This window comes from Gopherus evgoodei, chromosome 1 (assembly GCF_007399415.2).
Source record: "Gopherus evgoodei ecotype Sinaloan lineage chromosome 1, rGopEvg1_v1.p, whole genome shotgun sequence".
Lineage (NCBI taxonomy): Eukaryota > Metazoa > Chordata > Testudines > Testudinidae > Gopherus > Gopherus evgoodei.
The window spans coordinates 215,259,408-215,279,905 of record NC_044322.1 but is presented as its reverse complement, the minus strand read 5'-3'; the positions used below and the strand labels follow the sequence as shown (position 1 = coordinate 215,279,905).

The 20,498-nt window shown below is 47.8% G+C and overlaps 1 protein-coding gene across 1 annotated transcript in view; it reads left to right on the top strand.

The window, feature by feature from the left end:
* VAMP1 (vesicle associated membrane protein 1) overlaps positions 1 to 20,498 on the top strand; it is a 92,979-nt gene that overhangs the window by 61,475 nt on the left and 11,006 nt on the right. The window contains exon 6 of the mRNA XM_030535357.1: positions 19,368 to 19,422. Coding sequence (XP_030391217.1) covers positions 19,368 to 19,372 — 5 coding nt within the window. The 3' untranslated portion in view covers positions 19,373 to 19,422. The remainder of the gene's footprint in view (positions 1 to 19,367; positions 19,423 to 20,498) is intronic.

The window sequence follows — 20,498 nt, the reverse complement described above, 5'->3', positions numbered from 1 at the left end:
AAATCCATTTGGTACCTAGCAACTAAAGACCACAAATAGCCCACCCCGCCAGAGGAAGCCAGACAAGTTTGACCAGCTGGGAAGAAAGGACTGAAGAGGGGCCAGTGTCACTCACCTGGAAATTTGAACGAAGGGGCACAGAGGGATAGAGGAGGGAGCCAAAGAGGGACACCACTTGGCTGGAGTTCTGGACTAATCAGAATGGACCATGTTGTAATTTCCTGTTCTCTATGCTAACCAAGGACTTTTTACGCTGTTTTCCAGACATTTAATAAGCACTTCTGCTTTTACAACACTGGCTGAGACTCACTGCAGATGGTGAAGTTTGCGAGGGTGCATTGCTCGCTCAGGTGCCCATTTCAGGTAGACTTGCTGAAGGGAGCTCAGGATGTGTAGTAGAGTTGCTGGTGGTTTACAGGTTCAGTGCAATGAGGTAGTGAGGCTGAATGGCTTTCCCCTAGTGAAAGATTGTGACCTTACAGGCTCTGGCACACTGAAGGAATCCTCCCAAGAACTGTTTGTAAGCTGTTCTAGCATCGGACCAGTGGATCCATGACACGTGGTAGCTGAGGATGGTTCCTGAATACACAAGAGGATGGCTGGGTAGTTAAAGGAAGCAGCAAGAACATGGCATGTAACCAATTTCCTATGAAGCACATAGCAAGCCTGTGCAGAGAAGAAGGGCTAAGCATTGTGAAGCTCAACAAAGAGCAACTCATTACGCAGCTGGGCAGAGATGACAAGTTCAAGAAGCAGGTTTTAATCCCAAATGGGGAGTCAAGAAGGTTCGAGAGCAGCCGAGGCAGCAGCAGGGCATCCACAAGACCCTGCTCCCCATCCAGCAAGGGGGGTCTTCACGACCTGGCTCCCTGTCAACAGATTTGAAGCAATGGGACTTGGAGATGAGAGCAAAGGAGATAGAGGACTATGAAAAGCAGCAAAAACACATGGAAGAATAGCAGGAGAAGCAGAAAAATCATGAACTGGAGATGGAGAAGCTATGGGGCAAGAGGACCTACCAAGGGGTAAGTGGGGAAAGACACGGCATGCTAATTCCACAGAGAACCTAGATACCAAATTGCTACCCTAGTTTAAGCACAGGGGATATGGATGCCTACCTTACTTCCTTTGACAAGGCTTGCAATTTGAACCAGGTTTACCTTATAGACCAGCTCTTCTGGCTCACCCCCTTACGTGATCTCAAAGCCAGAGACTTACAGCCATTGATAGCGGAGACTGTGAGCTGTTCAAAAAGGCTTTACTGCTTACATTGGAGCTGATCCCTGAGGCTTATAGGAAAAGTTTTCAGGGGGTGCAAAAGACTTGAGATGTGACCTACATGGAATTCACCATGGTGATAGACGAATATTTCCACAGATGGTGTAAGGGAGCAAGGGTCACTACCCTGGAGGATTTGTATAACCAGGTTGGGTTGGAGAAACTTTATGAAATCTGTCCTCAGGACCTTTAAATGTGATTAGTGGACAGCAAGCCTGTGGATTTGCATAATGCAGGCTGGTTGGCAGATGAATTTGTGGACAACAGGTTCTGGTATGAAAAGAGACCCAAAGGGGACTGGCCTAAGCATGGGGCCGGGGAAGGAGACTCACTCCATGGTGGTATCCCAGAAGTGGAACTTGGGGAAAGCCAAAGCTGTTCAATGGGACTCAGAGAACTGAGATGTAATATCTGCAGATGGACAGAATATAAGTGAGCAGAATGCCCAAAGCTTGCTGAAATAAGGTTTTTCTGGGACAGAGAGGCTGTGTCCTACATTGTCCAACCAGAATGGCAGCTTGTGACTCAGGCTTCAGAGTGAACTACATGAGTGAACTTTCAGAGGAAAGCAGTCACACAGCCAGCTCCTTGGGGACACCAGTGCTGGTGACTAAGGGCATGGCTACACTTGCAGCTGTAGAGCGCTTTGAGTTAAACTAGCCTTCAGAGAGTGCAGTAGGGAAAGTGCTGCAGTCTGTCCACACTGACAGCTGCAAGCACACTGGCGTGGCCACATTTGCAGCACTTGCCGCTGCATTGGGAGCGGTGCATTATTGTCAGCTATCCCACAGAGCACCTTTTCCCATTCTGGTGCTGTGGCTTGTGGGAAAGGGGCGAGGGTTGTGGGGCATTCTGGGTCCTGTCCCTACGCCCCGTGATGCATCACTTCGCATCCGAGCAATCCCTCTGCTTCTGTCCACATTTGGCACCATCTTTCAACGTTTTTTGTGCTGCACGCTCTGTCATCCCTTTTTGGTCTGCGGGAATGGAGCCCGAACTGCTGAGGAATATGCTGACGAGTCTCGCCAGCATGTCATGTTTGACAGTCGAGTTACTCCTAAACATTCAAACTGACAGTGAGGACTCCGACAATGATATCGACTCGAGCAATGCATATGACACAAGATTGTTTGTGGCAGTAACAGACATGCTCACCACCGTGGAACGCTGCTTTTGGGCTCGGGAAACAAGCACTGAGTGTTGGGATCACATCGTCATGCAAGTCTGGGATGATGAGCAGTGTCTGCAGAACTTTCGGATGAGAAAAGCCACTTTCGTGGGACCGTGTGAGGAGCTTGCTCCCATCCTGCGACACGAGGACACAAGATTGAGAGCTGCCCTGAGGGTGAAGAAGCATGTGGCTATTGCAATCTGGAAGCTGGCAACTCCTGACAGCTGCCAATTGGTTGCTAACCAATTTGGAGTGGGAAAGTCGACCGTTGGAATCATGTCGATGCAAGTTTGCAGGGCCATTAATCACATCCTACTCAGAAGAACCATTACTCTGGGTAGCATGCATGATGTTGTGGCTGGCTTTGCACAAATGAGTTTCCCTAACTGTGGAGGGGCGATAAATGGGATGCATATTTGAATTCGCAATTCCACCTAGCCTCCGAGTATGTTAATCGGAAGAGGTATTTCTCTATGGTTCTCCAGGCGCTTGTGGATTACCATGGGCGTTTCATTGACATTAATGCAAGCTGGCTCAGAAAGGTGCATGATGCACGCATCTTTCAGAACACTGGCCTGTTCAGGAAACTGCAAGCCAGGACTTTTTCCCCAGACCAGAAGATCACCGTAGGGGAAGTCAAAATGCCCACTGTGATCCTTGGAGACCCCATTTACTCTTTAATGCCATGGCTCATGAAACCCTACACAGGGAGCCGTGACATATATATCCGTGTGCTGTACCCTCCATAACATTTGTGAAGGGAAGGGTGAAAGATTCACTCAGACATGGAACTCAGAGGTTCAACACCTGGAGGCTGAATTTGCACAGCCAGAGAGCAGGGCTATTAGAGGAGCCCAGCGCAAGGCTGCAAGGATTAGGGATGCCTTGAGGGAGAAATTTGAGGCTGAAAGCCACCAGTAATGTTTGGCGCCCTGCACAGGAGTGAAGTGCAGTGGCTCCAATGTTAGTAGAAATCTGTGTTTGCTATGCTGACTTGCAGTGCCTGTTGCTTTCCTGGCCTAAGGTATCTTTTACTTTACACAATAATAAAGAATGTTTCCAAAGCCAAAATATCCATTTATTGAAAAGAAAATTCATTTATTGAAAAGAAACACAACTGCCTGGGAAACAGAAAGGGCAGGGGGGTGGGGTGGTGAATGGTACAATCACAGATTTGCATATGTCCTGTTATCATACTCAGTCTTCCTGGCTGGAGTGCTGTGCAATGACTGCTGCACTTCTGGATGGCTATACTGCATGGTGATGGGGGTTGAATGCAGTGAGTAAGGGTCCTAGTTTGCAGGGCTGGTGGTGAAGCTACTGGTGTTGGAGGCAGCTGGTGGTGGTAAGAACCCGGATGTTGGGGAAAGTGGGTTGGAGATGACATGGGGGCACAAGGGAGAGAGTTTTGGGACAAGGGCTGCAGAGGGGTGGGGAGGCATGGTAGTGCTCCTCCTGCATGGCTACGAGCACCTGGATAGAGTCTGCCTGGTGCTCCATGATGCTTATCAGCCGCTCTATGCTTTGCTGTCAGAGAACCGCGCTTTTGTGCCGGTGCTTCTCATTCTGCTGGCGGATTCTCCTTTCTCTCTCTCTCCACTCCTGCACTTTTAGATTCTCATTAAGTGACTGCTGCATTACTTCATGCAGCATGTCTTCTTTGCTTCTGTGTGGTCTTTTCCTGATTCTTTGCAGCCTCTTGGCTGGTGATAAGGCAGATGGCTGAGATCTCAAGGTTGCATTTGTAAAGGCAAAATGCAACACTTAACAGAGGCAGCATTGTTCACATTAGACAGAGCAATGTTTTCCCCATACTTAAGGAGGCCAAGCACAGTCTACACAATAGCATAATTTGCCCATCCCAAAGCAAACGCACATAACCCACAGGAGCCCCAAAATGGTGAGTAAGCACAGGGCAAGGGGGACTGATTGTTTCAGGTCTGTACTGTCCCCTGGGTTTCTGTGCCTTAGGGACAGCCAACAGCTTCAGGGGGTACCTACACTGAACACTGTCCCCACATTTTCAATAGGAGTTCATCCTGGAAGATATCTTGCTGCTGAGAGTGATCTGAGAAGCAAGGGTGGGTCTTCTACTACAATGTGGCTTGCCTATGTGCAGTAATGGTCGCCTTGCCCCTCATGGCACTGTGGCATGGACATGTTAGCCTGACTGGGACAAGGACCACAAGCATTGCCCAAGTTCTGGATGAGACCTTTGAAGAGATCACTGAGGCTGATTACCATGATGTGAGAGAGCACATCAATGCCCTATTCTGCATCTAGGCATGCATACAGCCCTAACCCTCTTCGCTCCAAGAGCCCGCACTGAATAACTTTCTTTCCAAAATAAAAGCTGCTTATCAGGAACCTCCTCTGGTGTTTGTCCTTCCCCAAGAAGTGGCTGCTGCAACTGGCTACCTTCCTCCTGGCTTGAAAACATCTCTTGGCTGCCTGCATCTAGGGATTCTGGGGTGTCTTCCTCCTCCTCAGCACCCTCACTCCCACTTTCCTCCTCCTCCTCCTGCCTTGTTGAACTGGACTCTGAAGGGTCCACGGTGGTACTCGAACTGGAGGTGGAGTTGCCCCTAAGTATCGTGTCCGGCTCTTTGTAGAAACAACAGGTCGCGGGGGCAGCACCGGAGCAGCTGTTGGCCTCACGGGCTTTGCAGTAGGCACTTCGCAGCTCCTTCACTTTAACCCTGCACTGCAGTGCGTCTCGATCATGGCCTTTCCATCATGTCCCTTGATATCTGCCCAAAGGTATCATAATTCCTATGGCTGGAGCATAGCTGGGACTGGACAGTTTCCTCCCCCTAAACACTGATGAGGTCCAGCGCCACGCCACTGCTTCATACTGGGGCTCTCCTGGCGTGTGGAGGCATGGTCACCTGGAAAGATGCGCTGAGAGCACTCCACACCTGGCTGAGCAAACAGGAAGGGGATTTTCAAAATTCCCAGAGAATTTAAGGGGCGGGTCTGGCGGTTGGTCACCTGAGGGCAGGGCAGTAGAGTTCAAAGTAATGACCAGAGTGGTTAGAACAGGCATTGTCGGACACTTCTGGAGACTGATCAGAGCGCATTAACAGACCAGGGTGTCCACACTGGACCCACAGGGCTCCAGCAGGAGTGCAATACATATTATTCCACTCACCGAGAGGGAGTACCAGGAGCGCTCTAGCCGCGGAATCGGAGCACTCTACGGGCCTTGCCAGTGTGGGTACATTGTGAGTTAGAGCGCACTGGGCTGCTTTAATGCGCTCTAACGTGCAAGTGTAGCCAAGCTCTAAGGGTATGTCTACACAGCAAAGAAAAACCCATGGCTGGCCCATGCCTGCCAACTCCTTCTTGTGGGGCTTGGGCTGTGGGGCTGCTGCACTGCTGTGTATACTGGGCTCAAGCTGCAGCTTGAGCTCTGGCACCCTCCCATCCTGCAGGGCTCTAGAGCCTGGGCTCCACCCCAAGTCTGGAAGTCTGCGCAGCAATGAAACAGCCCCACAGCCTGAACCTCATGAGCATGAGTCAGCTGGCCCAGGCCAGCCATGAGTGTCAGCCCAGAGGGGCTCCCACTCCAGGCATCAATATACACGTCCTGTTGAACTCTGCCAGGCTCAGACCATCTGATCTCCAGTGGAGCAGAAGGTTAATGGGAAGACATTCATGGGGTGGAGAGATTCTCGTAGAGACCTTGTCAGGTCTTGTGTGGTACAACCCCATCAAATGCGGAAGGGCTGGGTAATTCGGGTAAAAGGTCCAAATGTGAAGCCATTTGCCCTGCTTATGACTCAGATCCCTGTGCAGAGATAGGAAGGAGCAGGGTGGCTGATAGTTGAGGTTCTCCAGGACATTAGCTTTGATGTCCTTTTGGGAAATGGCTGCATCACATTAAAGAGACAAGGTGGGTAAGGTGATATCTTTTATTGGACCAACTTCTGTTGGTGAGGGTCCCACCTTATCTGTCTAATATCCTGGGACTGACATGGTTACAATTGCACTGCATGTGTCAGTTTAAGACAGGATCCAGTCCCTGGGCCTGTAACAGCTGAGGATTTGAATCCAGGAAACTAGCAGGTTGAGAATGCAGGTCTTCAGTGAACATGCAAATAGGCAGGCTGGCAGGGAGGAGGGGGGGTTCCCGTGGCTAGTAACAAGGCTGGTAACAGCACAGAACTCCTGTCTGTAACCAGATACCTGTAGCTGAATGGGACAGAGGGATGGTCCCTGCCCATCTTCACACAGGAGATGACTCACACTGACTTTGATGCTGTCATCAAGGCAGCCAGCCCTCACTGCCTACTACACCCTCACTGGGAAAGCAAAGGCAGAACTGAGCACAGTGGTAACTGAGCATTGGGAAACAGTGACTCTGGCAGGGCAAGACGATTGCTAAAAATGCTTGCCTTGTCTAGTGGTGAGATAGGCTCAGGGAAGGGAGAAGCAGCTGGAAGATTGCTGCTTGTAACAGACAGACCTACTCAGCGTGGTATGGTGTGTTTTCTTCACGAGACCCCCAATCACAAACCTCTAGGAAGGGGGGCTGGGAGGTGACTCTGTCCTAGGGTGAGGGCAACAGGTTCACCCCAGGATAGGAGATGGGCTCCTTGCATGTACACAGCACTGGGGTTGGGACACAACTCCAGAGGGGACCTGCCAATGTGCAGGAGCACCCTGCATCCCTCGGCAGGTGCTGGGATACCAGAGCACCAGAAATGTGACTGGGTTAAGAACCAGTGCTCACCGGACCACTGTTCCAACCAAGGGTAAGGACACCCCAGGCTGCAGACAAGACGGCTGACACATGGAGGAATGTGGGGTCACTGTGCTCCTCACTCCTTGGCACACAAAGGGGAGGAGACAGTGGCAGGATCCCAGCCTGGTTTCAATCCCAAAGGTTTTGGGGTGGCAAAAGGGCTGGGGGCTGCATGAGAGCTCCTCATGGGCACCTTGCGAATGCCATTGCAGAGGCCAGTCCTAAAGGAGGATGTGAAACTGCTCTGAGCTGGGTGTTGGAAACAGTAAGTGCCCTGGATTAGTAGGGTGCTAAAAGGATCATGGATGTGCCTGATAGAACAACTGCCAAGGAACTGGGGAATATGCTGTGGCACCTATGGGTAACATTGGTGGGTTCGAACATCCCAAGGTCACTGGGTAAAGTGACTTCTCTCAGTTCAGTCTCAAGGGGGAAGAGATGTGATGGGGGAAGTGATGTGATATAGTGGGATTTTTCTGTAGTACTTTATGAATATTGTGGATACCTCAGTTTCCTCTATGTGCTGCATGGTTAGCTAGGTGATTGGAAAAGGCTGTTTATGCTTGGGCCGGCTATGGCAAAGTTGCCTCAGGTTTGGGGCACAGGTCAATGGAGGTTCCATGAAGACAATGGCAAATAAATGACTGGGGCATTTGGTACCTAGCAACTGATGACATGAATGGCCCACCCCTCTGCAGGAAGCCAGCCGAGTTTGACCAGCTAGACAACAAAAGACTGAGGAGGGGCCCGGTGTAACTCACCTGGAAATTGGGACAGAGGGGGAGCCAAGGGGGACTAATCAGAGGGGCTTTGGACTAATCAGAATGGACCATGCTATAACTTTCTGGTATTTATGCTAGTCAAAGACTTCCTATGCTACGTTCCAGACATCTAATAAACCCTACTGCTTTTACAACACTGGCTGAGAGTCATTGCAGATTGAGAAGGTCGGGGTATGCATGTATTGCTCCCTTTGGGGGTACTGGTCTCCCTCAGATGCCCACCTCAGGTGGACTCACTGAAGGGAGCTTAGGATGTGAAGTAGGTGTGCCGGAGTTCCGATCCAAGAAGGTGGTGAAGCTGAGTGGCTTACTCAGTGAAAGAGTGAGACTTAAGGGGGTCTGGCACACTGAAAGGGCCCTGACTGAGGGCTAGGGTTATGGCAGGTAGGGTCCCCTAACTTAGGGTTAGGGGAGGTAGTGAACCCATTACTATGATGGGGGCTGTGGCAGGTAGAGTGCCCTCAGTTAGGGATAAGGTTGGGTTAGGAAGGGTCCTCTGTGCTAAGGTTACAGTTGGGGAAGGTAGGGCCCCATCACATAAGGTTGGGGTTAGGAGAGGTAGAGCATCTGGTGCTAGCTTGAGGGTTGTGGCAAAAAGGGCCCCATACTTAAGTTTAGGAAGGATCTGATGTTCTGGGGTTAGGGTTGGGGGCAAGTAGGTCCCCTTGAATTAGGGTTAAGGGAGGTAAGGTACCTGGTACTAGGGTTAATGTTGTGGGAGATATGGCACCTGGACATAGGGTTATGGTTTTGACAGCTAGGGACCGGCTTGCTAGGTTTAGTGTTGTGGGTGGTAGGGCCCTGTAGCAGGGTGGACTCCTGCTCCGGGAGAAAAGGGGTTAAAACAGCCCTGGCAAGGGGCCGTAGCTGGAGCCAGAAGCCTGGGCTGATGGAGGGAGTAACTGCAGCTAGGGGCCACGCCCCAAACTGAGCCACAGGCTGTATAAGAAGGCCAGGGGAGCCAGAAGCAGAAGGATTCTCTCTGACCTGAGAGAGAGAGGGAGGGGCTGGCTGGCTGGCTGGCTGGGCGGGCGGGCGGGCAGGCAGGCAGGCAGGCACGCACGCACGCACGCACGCACGCACGCAGGCACGCACGCACTCGCCCAGGGGACCTAGAGGAAGGCAGGGCTGGGGAAAAGCCTTAGGAACTGGGAAGCCCTAGGCCAGCAACTTCCCCAGGCTGCAGGGCCTAATTCTAATGAGTCTCCAAGGTATGGGGCTTGCAGAGGGGCAGCCGGAGGGTGGGTAAAGGCAGCCAGGCCAAAACCCCTTTGCCTATGATGAGTGGCTGATACTGCAGTCTGCCCCAGGGTGTGGGGCTAGACAATGACTGGGCAGTAGTCAATACTGAGGCAAAGTGGGGATAGTGGGGTGGGGTTCCCCTGGGAGGGGGGGAGACCCAGTTAAAGGGGCACTGAGGTCCAGGGAGGGGCCTGGGGCCAGCAGAGGACAGGAGGATCACCAGCCTGCAGAGGGTGCTCTGTAGCTGGAATCGAACTAATTCCCTGAAGTCACCAGCAGGAGGTGCCGTGGGGGTGAGTCCACACATTTACAGGCCCCTTAAGCTAGGGTTAGGGCTGAGGTAGGTAGGGATGCCCTTGCCAGGGTTAGGGTTGTGGCAGGTGCAGCTTCCTGATTTCAGGATAGGGATAAGGGAAGTAGGGCACCAGTGCTAGGGTTAGAGTCATACCAGATAGGGCCCACTGATATAGGGTGATGGTTGCGGCAGGTAGGGCCCCCCTTTCTAGGGTTAGAGTTGGGAAAACTAGGGATCCCTTTGTTGAGTTAGGTTAGGACTAGGGGTTAGGGTAAGGGGAGGTAGGGCACTCCGTGCTAGGCTTCAGGCTGTGGGAGATATTTCCCCCTTTGCTAGGCTTAGGGTGGTGTCAGGTAGGGCCACCTAACTTAGGGTTGGGGAGGTGAGGTAAGGCATCTGGTACTAAGGTCAGTGTTGTTGCAGATATTGCCCCCTGACCAAGGGTTCAGGTTGTTGCAGTTAGGTCTTCTTGTCCAAACATTAAGATATACAGACAGCGCTGGTGCAACCACTAAGTGAACTAGGTGATCACATAGGATGCCAAGTGGTTGGGGGTGCCAAAAAGCAGTGCCCTGGCTCATCAGGGAGGAGCCAGAGCGTTGGCTGTGGGGGCAGTGAGCCCCAGCCATGGAGGAGCCGACATGGCACAGGAGGGCAGCAGCCCTGCAAAGGCAGCGGTGATGCTAGTGAGAGCAGCCGCTTCCCACCCCTCCTGCCCAGGCTGGAGCCCAGCACCCCCTCAGGGTTCCTGCCGGCTGCAGCAGATGCATGCGGGCACCGACCCCCGTGCGCCCCCTGGCTCCCCCCTCACCGTGCTTGGGCTCTGTGGCTCCGGGACATGCAAGCTGCCACTGCTGCAGGGGTGTGGGGCCCTGAGCCTGCTCTGGGAGGGGCAGCGGTGGCTCACACTCCCAGGAGCCGCAGACCCTGAGCGCGGCGAGTGGGGAGCTGGGGAGCCCACGGGGGCTGCCGCCCACATGCATCTGCTGCAGCCCTCCCTGCTGAGCTGCTGCAGCGGCCCAAGCCTGGTAAAGCCAGTGAGTGGACTTGCACTAGGGGCTGCTGGGGTGGGGTGGGGTGGGGAGGGCTCCCAGGGGGGCTGTTGCACCCTCCAGGGGAGTTCATGGGACAGGGAGGGGGGAACTTGGTCTGGGGAGCAGCCCCTGAGCAGGCTGGCCCCAGGGGTCTATAAAGGCTCATTGGGATTTGCCCCTCAATCAACGGATGTGTGGGGAGGCACAAGGTGGAAGTTTCACCTAGGGCACAAAATATCCTTGCACTGGCCCTGAAGAATACCCAGTGGCCTCATTTCATGCACAGTTGTCAGCATGCACAAGATGGCTAACATGCTGGCTCCATCTAGAGTTCTGTTTGAGATTTAAGGTTGCCAACATATTAAGCAAGGTCCAATTCAAATATTCAGGCCATGGATCTCCCTATGGATGATAGGGTATTGTCCTAGATTTTGGATTTTTTTTACACTTATCATAGTTACAAGTTCCTGAATTAATCTGCTCTTGAAGTCCTGTCTTTCAGTGGAGTGCATCCACTTGGGTTGCCCATAATGCACACAGTAGTTTTCCCAAAGAGTTTTAGCAACAGTAGCAGGCTTTTTGGTCTGTAGTTGGAAATACCCGTGCCTACCTTGTGAAATGGTCAGTTACAACTAATACAAATATTTCTGCTATTGGATTCAATTGTGAGGAAAATCCATATCAACTAAATCCACAGGGCCATCACTGTGAAGATGAAACAGCGGAACAGCTCTTGTGGGTAGAGTCTTCCACTGTGTATACTGGGCACAAGTCTTACAATACTGCTCCCCATCAATCTTCATCCATAGCCAGCAGAATCTGGCTCATACATGCCCATAGGTCTTATCCAACCCAAGATGCCCAAGGTCATCATGTTTCATTTTAATACAACATTGTGAAATTGTTGAGGTAAAATGAATTGCTTTTTGATGTATTGTTTGGGCTGGTACTAATTCTATACAAAAGTCAGTACTCCTGGGAAAGTCTCCAAGATTAATTTCCTTATAAGGCTGCGAGGTGGCTTCAGGATTCTGACCTATCCAACATTAGCATTCGGATACCGAGGATATCCTTTGCTGTCGACAACATCAGGTGCCTGGGACACCCGGTGACTGTTACCTGCTCCCGAGTAGCTCAGGAAGGAAAGGGGAGAGGGATTACATTTTGGAGGCACTGCTGGACTCCCTCTGCCACCTCAACTTCTGAAACAAGAAATCAATCATATCTAATTTTGATGTTATTGAAGTTCTGATTATTTGTCTGAGCCATGCTGGACTTTAAAGAAGCATTGTGAGCTAATTGTTCTTTGTAAACCCAACCAAGCCCTTATACCAGCTAAGGTGCTCATAGACACTGAGGATGCTACTATCTATCTGGAGTTGGGAACCATGAAAATCTTCAGGAATACCATAATTTACAGTTGGTGAGGTGACCCCCCAACAAACAGAGTGTCTATATTTGTGAGAGCAGCTAATGACTTTGATGCACAATGTATTCCCAAGGAAGTTGGTACTGTGGGTGAAGTTGGCTGCTGGCGTGTTTCTGGCTGGCAGTTACCCAAAGGAGGAGACTACACTAGCTGGGACTTTACAGCTAAATTGAATGCTTTGTTGAAACAGAAGGCAAGACACTACTAGAAGATATGAAAGCCATTGTTACACTAACATCTACTTCCTCAGCTGCTACCAATGAGGTCTGATAACTGCACTAGGACAATTGGTTGAATGCAGTAATTTGTCACTCTTCTCTGGGATTCTTCTCTGGATAAAACTTACCCCTTTTGGGAATGACTGGGATCCACCCCAACATCTGTGAGGCTTAGAAACACTTTTAGGGAGGAGCATCCCCACCTCTGATGAAGATGCTGATAGACATGGCACTGTATGGTATACATAGAGAAGGACCATCACTTTACTCCTTGGAGGTGATTGTCAAGTAACTTGGATCCCAAAGTTCTCCCTTTGCCCTATAGATCAGCTGTTCCTAGGAGATAGCCCCAGAGGAAATCTATTTCTGCATTAAAAAAAAATAGGACAAATATTTTTTTGAAAAAATTCAGTGTGTACACAATCAAAAATTAAAGAAAAAGATAACTCATACTTTTTTGCAAAAGATAGTTTTTGCAAAAAGACCCTATTTTTCTATTTGAAAAAAATAACATTTGGAATAAAAATAAATGGATATATATTTAGATATAAAGTTGATTTTTGTTAGAAGCCATAGGACAAAAGTATGTTTAAAAAATACAAAAATAAATTCTTTATAAAAACTGAAAAACAAATACAATTTCTTTGAAACAATACTTTCTGCATTAAAAACAAATTTTATTTTTCAAAAAACTATACAAAAAATAAGATTAATTTATATTTTATTTATGTAAAAGAAAAAATATTTTCTACCATGTCAAAAATATTTTCCCATCATATAAAAAATTCCATCAGTTAAAACATTTCCATCATATAAAACAATTTTTTCTGGTGTATTAAAAATAATGTCCCCCCTTGTGTTAAAAATGTTTTCCTCCTCATGTTAAAAATAATATTCTGTGCTAAAAAATCTTCCAGAGTTAAACAATTGTTTCTCCATAATTTTTCTTTTACATAATATTTTCCCCTCATGTAAAGGAAAATTTTTCTCTTATTCTAAACAAAAAAAGTTTCTCCCTCATGCAAAAATATTTTTCCCTCATGTACAAGGTGAACAAAATTTTCCTTCATATTAAAATATATATTTCTCTTTCTCAAGTTAATGAAATGGCCATCCAAAAAAATTACACTCCTCTGCTCGCCACTTGCGTTCAGCCCCAGTCCCGCCTCTCTGCTCAGCCTCCCACCTGCTTGCTCCATGGGGTTCCTCCTTGCGCCCCCCTCATTTGTTCTCCCAGCTGAGCTGCTGCTCGCGGGGAGGGGCGGAGAGCGTGAGCGGTGGTGGCCTCAGGGGAGAGGAGTGTGGAAGGAAGAGACGGGGCGGGGCAGGAGGGACGCGGTGGTGGAGAGGAGACAGAGAATAAGAGACTCAACTGTTTTCAGTGGATGGGAGATTGCATCTGCCAGTTTCTCACGAGAATGGGGCTACCTGGGGATTTAGTTCTTTCATCCCTGGGGATATAGAATCTGGTACATAAAGCTGGCACCACCATGCTGCCTCAGTGGGACTTTTTGTTTTCTTGTTTCTGTGAGTAGCTATTATTGTTGTTAAAGTAGCAGCCAGCCTTTATTTTACTGCCAGGATTAATGTCTAGCTGTAGCCGCCACTCCTCTTGGCAGTTCTTATTTATTTCCTGAGGTGCTTATTGCTGTTGAAACAATGAACGTAGGAAGCTCAAGCTTTGTTTGTGTGAAGAAGTGAAAATGAGATGGCAGCTTTCAGTCTGATTCCAGCCATTTTCTTCCTGTCACGGTGCAGATGCCAGCTCAGAGTGAGACTTGACACCTTGTTTTCGCGTGTGAAGAAAGGAAGACAGAGATTTCTGTCTCTTGGAGGATTGCTAATGTAGTTCCTATTTTTAAGAAAGGGAATAAAAGTGATCCGGGTAATTATAGGCCTGTTAGCTTGACGTCTGTAGTATGTAAGGTCTTGGAAAAAATTTTAAGGGAGAAAGTAGTTAAGGACATAGAGGTCAACGGTAATTGGGACGAATTGCAACACGGATTTACTAAAGGTAGATCGTGTCAAACCAATCTGATCTCCTTCTTTGAGAAGATGACGGATTACTTAGATAAAGGAAATGCGGTAGATATAATTTACCTAGATTTCAGTAAGGCGTTCGACACGGTTCCGCGCAGGGAACTGTTAGTCAAATTGGAAAAGATGGGAATGAATATGAAAGTTGTAAGGTGGATAAGGAACTGGTTAAAGGGGAGACTCCAGAGGGTCGTATTGAAAGGTGAATTGTCAGGCTGGAAGGAGGTCACTAGTGGAGTCCCTCAAGGATCGGTTTTGGGACCGATCTTATTTAACCTTTTTATTACTGACCTTGGCACAAAGAGCAGGAATGTGCTAATAAAGTTTGCGGATGACACGAAGCTGGGGGGTATTGCTAACACGGAGAAGGACAGGGATACTATTCAGGAAGATCTGAACCACCTTGTAAACTGGAGTAATAGAAATAGAATGAAATACAATAGTGAAAAGTGCAAGGTTATGCATTTAGGAATTAATAATAAGAATTTTGGATATATGTTGGGGGCGCATCAGTTGGAAGCGACGGAGGAGGAGAAAGACCTTGGGGTACTGGTTGATAGCAGGATGACTATGAGTCGCCAATGTGATACGGCTGTTAAAAAAGCAAATGCGATTTTGGGATGCATCAGGCGGGGTATTTCCTGCAAGGATAAGGAGGTGTTAGTACCGTTATACAAGGCGTTGGTGAGACCCCATTTGGAATACTGTGTGCAGTTCTGGTGTCCCATGTTCAAGAAGGATGAATTCAAACTGGAACAGGTTCAGAGACGGGCTACAAGGATGATCCGAGGAATGGAAAAACTGCCTTATGAAAGGAGACTCAAAGAGCTTGGCTTGTTTAGCCTGGCCAAAAGAAGGCTGTGGGGGGATATGCTTGCTCTATATAAATATATCAGGGGGGTTAACGTTAGGGAGGGAGAGGAATTATTTAAGTTTAGTACTAATGTAGGCACGAGGACGAATGGGTATAAACTGGATATTAGGAAGTTTAGACTTGAAATTAGACGAAGGTTTCTAACCATTAGGGGAGTGAAGTTCTGGAACAGCCTTCCGAGGGAAGTAGTGGGGGCAAAAGACTTTCCTGGCTTTAAGACTAAGCTTGATAAGTATATGGAGGGGATGTTATGATAGGATCGTTAATTTGGGCAATTGATCTTGGATTACCACCAGATAGGTCTGCTCAATGGTCTGCGGGGAGATGTTGGATGGGATGGGAACTGAGTTACTGCAGAGAATTCCTTGGGTGCTGGCTGGTGACTCTTGCCCACATGCTCAGGGTTTAGCTGATCGCTATATTTGGGGTCGGGAAGGAATTTTCCTCCAGGGCGGATTGGCAGGGGCCCTGGAGGTTTTTCGCCTTCCCCTGCAGCGTGGGGCACGGGTCGCTTGCTGGTGGTTTCTCTGCAGCTTGAGGTCTTCAAACCAATTTTGAGGATTTCAATAACTCGGTCCTGGGGTAGGGGTTGTTATAAAATTGGATGGGTGGGGTTCTGTGGCCTGCCTTGTGCAGGAGGTCAGACTAGATGATCAGATTGGTCCCTTCTGCCCTATGAGTCTATGAGTCTATGAGCTTTAACTGCTGCTTGCCATTGTATGTTCCCCAGGATCAATGAGATGGGGGTGGGACACTTGAAAAGGCCATTTTGCAGGATTCCTGCATGTCATTTATCAGGGTTTCAAAACATCTGTGACTGACACAACTTATTCACAAATTTAGTGCTTTTAATTAGCTACTTTCTGCATGTCCAGTCTTCACAAACACAATCTGGCACACAGTGGAAAACATGCTCCATTTTCTTTAGAAAGAAATTGCAGAAAAGTGGAGTTTTCTTCAAATGTCATTTGCTTGGTTTCAGGGATTTGGCTGGAAGGGGGTTTGCATGTGCTGAGTGGGGGGAAGTGAGCAGGGAGGGGGAGGAAAGCGAGGAGGGAGATATACATGGCAGGTAAGTGGGCCAATTAGGGTGGGGATGGGACCTGTGGTGGAGCAGGGGTGGAGTGTGGGGAGGACCACAGGCAGAAGATGCAAGGTGGGGAACTAGCCTTCTCAAATGAAAGCTTCACCCACCGCCCATGCATGGGAGTGAGGCCATGGGGGTAACTGCTGATGAGTGAGATCACAAGGACAGTGCGGAGGAGAAACATGAGAGCAGACTGCTGATTCAAGATTTGTTTTGCACTCTGGACCATGACCAGGAGATCCTGAAGGATTCAAACATTGAGTTGTACAGAGACTAATCACAGATAAGTTGCATGTAAGAATGTTTAAGGGATTGGAGTAAAAGCAGTAGAAGAACACCAGCACCATAAATGTGCATGTGGTCAAAAATGATCTCTAATAGCCCTGGAAAGGGTGGGAGGGAACTTCCTAGGGATTCAGAGTGCTCATTGGAGAAATTAGGAGGGGGGACTAAAGGAAAGTCACTAACATGGGTTCTCTCTTGACTATGGGGCATGGTGAGGGTTTGGAAACGTGTCAAAATTATATGGTGATGGAAGATGTCAAGCCTATACTACTCACTCACTCCTGACCTCATCTCCATTTAAATTATCTCTCCCAAGCCCTCCTACTCACACACCCCTTTCCTGAAATCTGTTCCCACCTGCTTCTCTCCAGTCCATCCTCACCCATTCAGCTTTTCTGTACCCAGTCACTTATCTTCCCTGACTTCAGTCCCCTCCACCTTTCCTGATCCTCCCCATCTCCTCCCTGACCTCTCTGACTTCTATCCTTTTACCTTTCCTAAATCCCATTACCTCACATCTACCAACTCTCATTCTCCAATGAGAAGAAACTTCTGTCAAACCTTCATGGTAACTATTTCTGTCTCCCCTCTCCTCCATGGAAAACAGTCAGGTCTCAAGTCTCCTGTCATTACGTGTCTCTGGGTAAAGATCCTTGTCCCACTTCCTTCTGACGGGGTTTTGAGGCTGCACGGCTCCCTGCCTTACATTGTGATATCCCCAGAAAGTCAGTCTGCCTAACAGCCAGTGCTTGTGTTTGCTTTCTCTCTAAGGGCTATCAACAGTGTGGTTTGTCTATACCTAAAATTTAAGTAGACCTTGCTACATCACTCATGGGTGTGAAAAATTCATTGAGTATCTATGATGATGTGCACTGTGGCACAGCTGTAGCACCATAGCAGTAGCTGCTGTAGCATCTGTAATGTAGATATAGCCTATATTGCAGTGGTTCCCAAATTGTGGGTCACAGTGGAGTAGTGCTATCAGCAGATGGGGTTGTGGCAGTCCTGCGTGTACAGAGGATGCCATTTTACAAAATAAGTTCCTCCCCACAGCGTGACATTGCACACACCATATGTGTGAGGTCAAGCCACACAGAGGATGCTATTTTGTTCTACAAAATGGTATCATCCATACAGTGTGACCTTGCATGCACCAAATGTGTGAGTTCATGCTGCACAGAGTATGCCATTTTGTCAAGCAAAATGGCATCTTCTGTGTGATGTAACCTTGCACATATGGTGCATGCAAGGTCACATAGAATGGAGGATACCATTTTTAAATGGCATTCTCCATGCTATCTGGAATCATGGGAAACAATACATCTGAAGATGGGGTCACACAGGGAAAATGTTACCGGCCCTTACAGAGAAAACATACATAAAACAATAAATGAACTTACATACATACTAAAAGCTTACCAGAGGTCATCCTCAGGGCTCTGGTAAAGGTCAGTCTATCAAACCCCATAGCTGGGTTTGTCCCCTTGGTTACAAGTTCATGTCAATTTTTAGATCAGGCACCAGAACCCGAGTTGGACAGTTCAGCTGTTTCTTTAACAGGTTGGGCCTTTGATCACCAGTCTCTGGGAACAGATAATCACCAGTTGATGGCCCACTCAGGGTGTAGCTTGAAAAGGCAGAATTTTTACATTAACCACTTCTAGCTAACACCTCTGAGAGAGGCGGGTTTGTTACTGCAATGGAAAAAATCCTCTTCTATTGCTGTAGTAAATATCTATACTAGATGCTACAGCGGCACAGATGCTGCGCTGTGGCTGTGCCATGGTAGTGCCTGAACCATAGACAAAGCCTGCATTGCCAGTAGTTGCAAGTCACCACACAGCTATTTCTAAGCAAGCACGTTTATTGTTAAGGTAAAACGCATTACAGAGAGAACATAGTCAAAAGAATAAATGTACCTACATGCATATAAATAACTTAGTGGTCACCCTAATTCCAGTTTAGGGTTCTGGTAGGGGTCAGTCTCACAAACTTCACAGCTGGCTTTGCCCCCTTGGTTACATGTTCATATCAGTTTTTAGATCAGGCACCAGAACCCCAACTGGAAGGTTCAGCTGCTGCTTTATACAGCTTGGGCCTTTGATCTCCAGTCTCTGAGAACAGGTAATCACCAATTGATGGCCCACTCCTCAGGGCATAGTTTGAAAGGACTAGGTTTTTGCATAACTGGTGTAGTGGAATTTACATTAACCACTCCCCAGGGATTCCTCAGGAAACCCACTTAACACTTATTGTTCCAAAAGCCCTTGCTTGTTTCATGTGTTTAAATATATTCCTTATACTTTCCAGGTCTCACCTATGCCATAACTTCAGTGTAGGGTACTGGGACTGACACAGTCTGTCAGTCAAGACCCAGAGTAGAATGTGACTTTTACTCTTTGAAAATAATACAGGCAACTAAAATGGGGCCAGGCCATGAAATTCAAGTATGAGATCTGACTCTGAATGTTCTCAGTATTAGAGAAGGTTTGGATTCAGTCTTCCAATTTGAGCCCCTCTATAGCAGACAAGTTGTTTTACAAAAGCAACAAGTGTCCAGCTTCTCCTAGCCAACCCCCCTCGATATCTATCTTTAAAATGTATCCATGCTGTGTTCACTAAGATATATAGGGCAGGTTCTAGTTCAAGACGAGTTCAGTGAAGCTCTTATCATATCAGCTAAAGCAAGGAGGTTTCCAGGTTAGACCAACTCAGCGTATACTTCTTCTGATTAATTAAATCCCAGCTAGTGCCTGGCCACCAGTTAACAGGGACAACTTCCTGCAGCATCAAGTGAAGGGAAGGGAAAAAGACCACTGTCAAGATGTTCTCTTCTCTAATTCATACCCTGAAGTGCCAACATTAAAAATGTTGCCCTTTCTCTCCAGTCTGACTCCAGGACCTGCTTTCATGGACAGAATAAAGGAAGAGTCAAGATGACAGGTATGGAATGGGGAGTGAAACTGATGTCATAATCTCTCTCTCTAGAAAGAGAGCTAGAGGAGCAATTTTCTCTGGACTTGACGCAAGCAGACCAGAGCTGGAATAATACCAACACCATAGGGACAGGTACTAACTGTAAAATAGACCAGATCCTCAGCTGGTATAAACTGACTTTCATGGTGCTATTCCACTTTGCATCAGCTGGCCAAATGAGAATTGTTTAGAAGTTTGAGCGTAGAAGCCAGGAATTTCTGTTTCTAATGCTGCAGACTCACTGCATGACATTGAAAAGAGTATGTCATTTAGGGCAATTTTGTCAAAAAATGGTCTTTAATTCTGGCTGTCATTTTTTACAAAGAATTTTTTTATTTGAACTGTTTCAACCATCTGTTAACAGATTTAAGCAATATGGTCCAGAATAGGGATATTTTCATGAATCAGGGCTGTAAGTCCTTTTCCCTCAAATATCTGTTTGATGCATTCCTGCCTCCTTGATAAAACATCTACACAGCTGTAATTCATCCACCAATTTGGGGCTTGTTCTCCTGTGCCTATGCACACCAGTATCTTTGCTATCTCCACAGCTGTCAGTTTTGAAGTAATCTAGCAAATGTACACTCTAGGAATTTCTCTGTGTGCTAGTAGTTGTGAATGATTCTGCTTACTGACCGGGATAAGATTCATCCAAACTAGGTACTCTAGCTGCTTGTCCTCCCTCAGGGAAAAAGTATGGTGACAGTAGCTTTTCCCTGATTTCCAGACTGCCAACTGGCTGCTATAAATCAGTACTCTTATCATTGCTTGCTCCACGTGGCTCTATTTATGAGCAAGCATGAAACGCAAAAAAATAAACAGAAAACCTGTGCTATCAGCAATCAGCTGAATAAAGTACTGATCTTATCTTTATTTTTTTTAGTATTGCTAAAATACTGAAGGGAAATGATGCAACGTATTCCAAACAGAACAGCAAAAGGTTGATTTTATGTTTCCAAAGGGAATTTTCTTATGGGGTCCCCACATAATAATCTCTGCAACCCAGATCCCAATATTCCTCTGAGAGATCTAGGGGAGGAAGC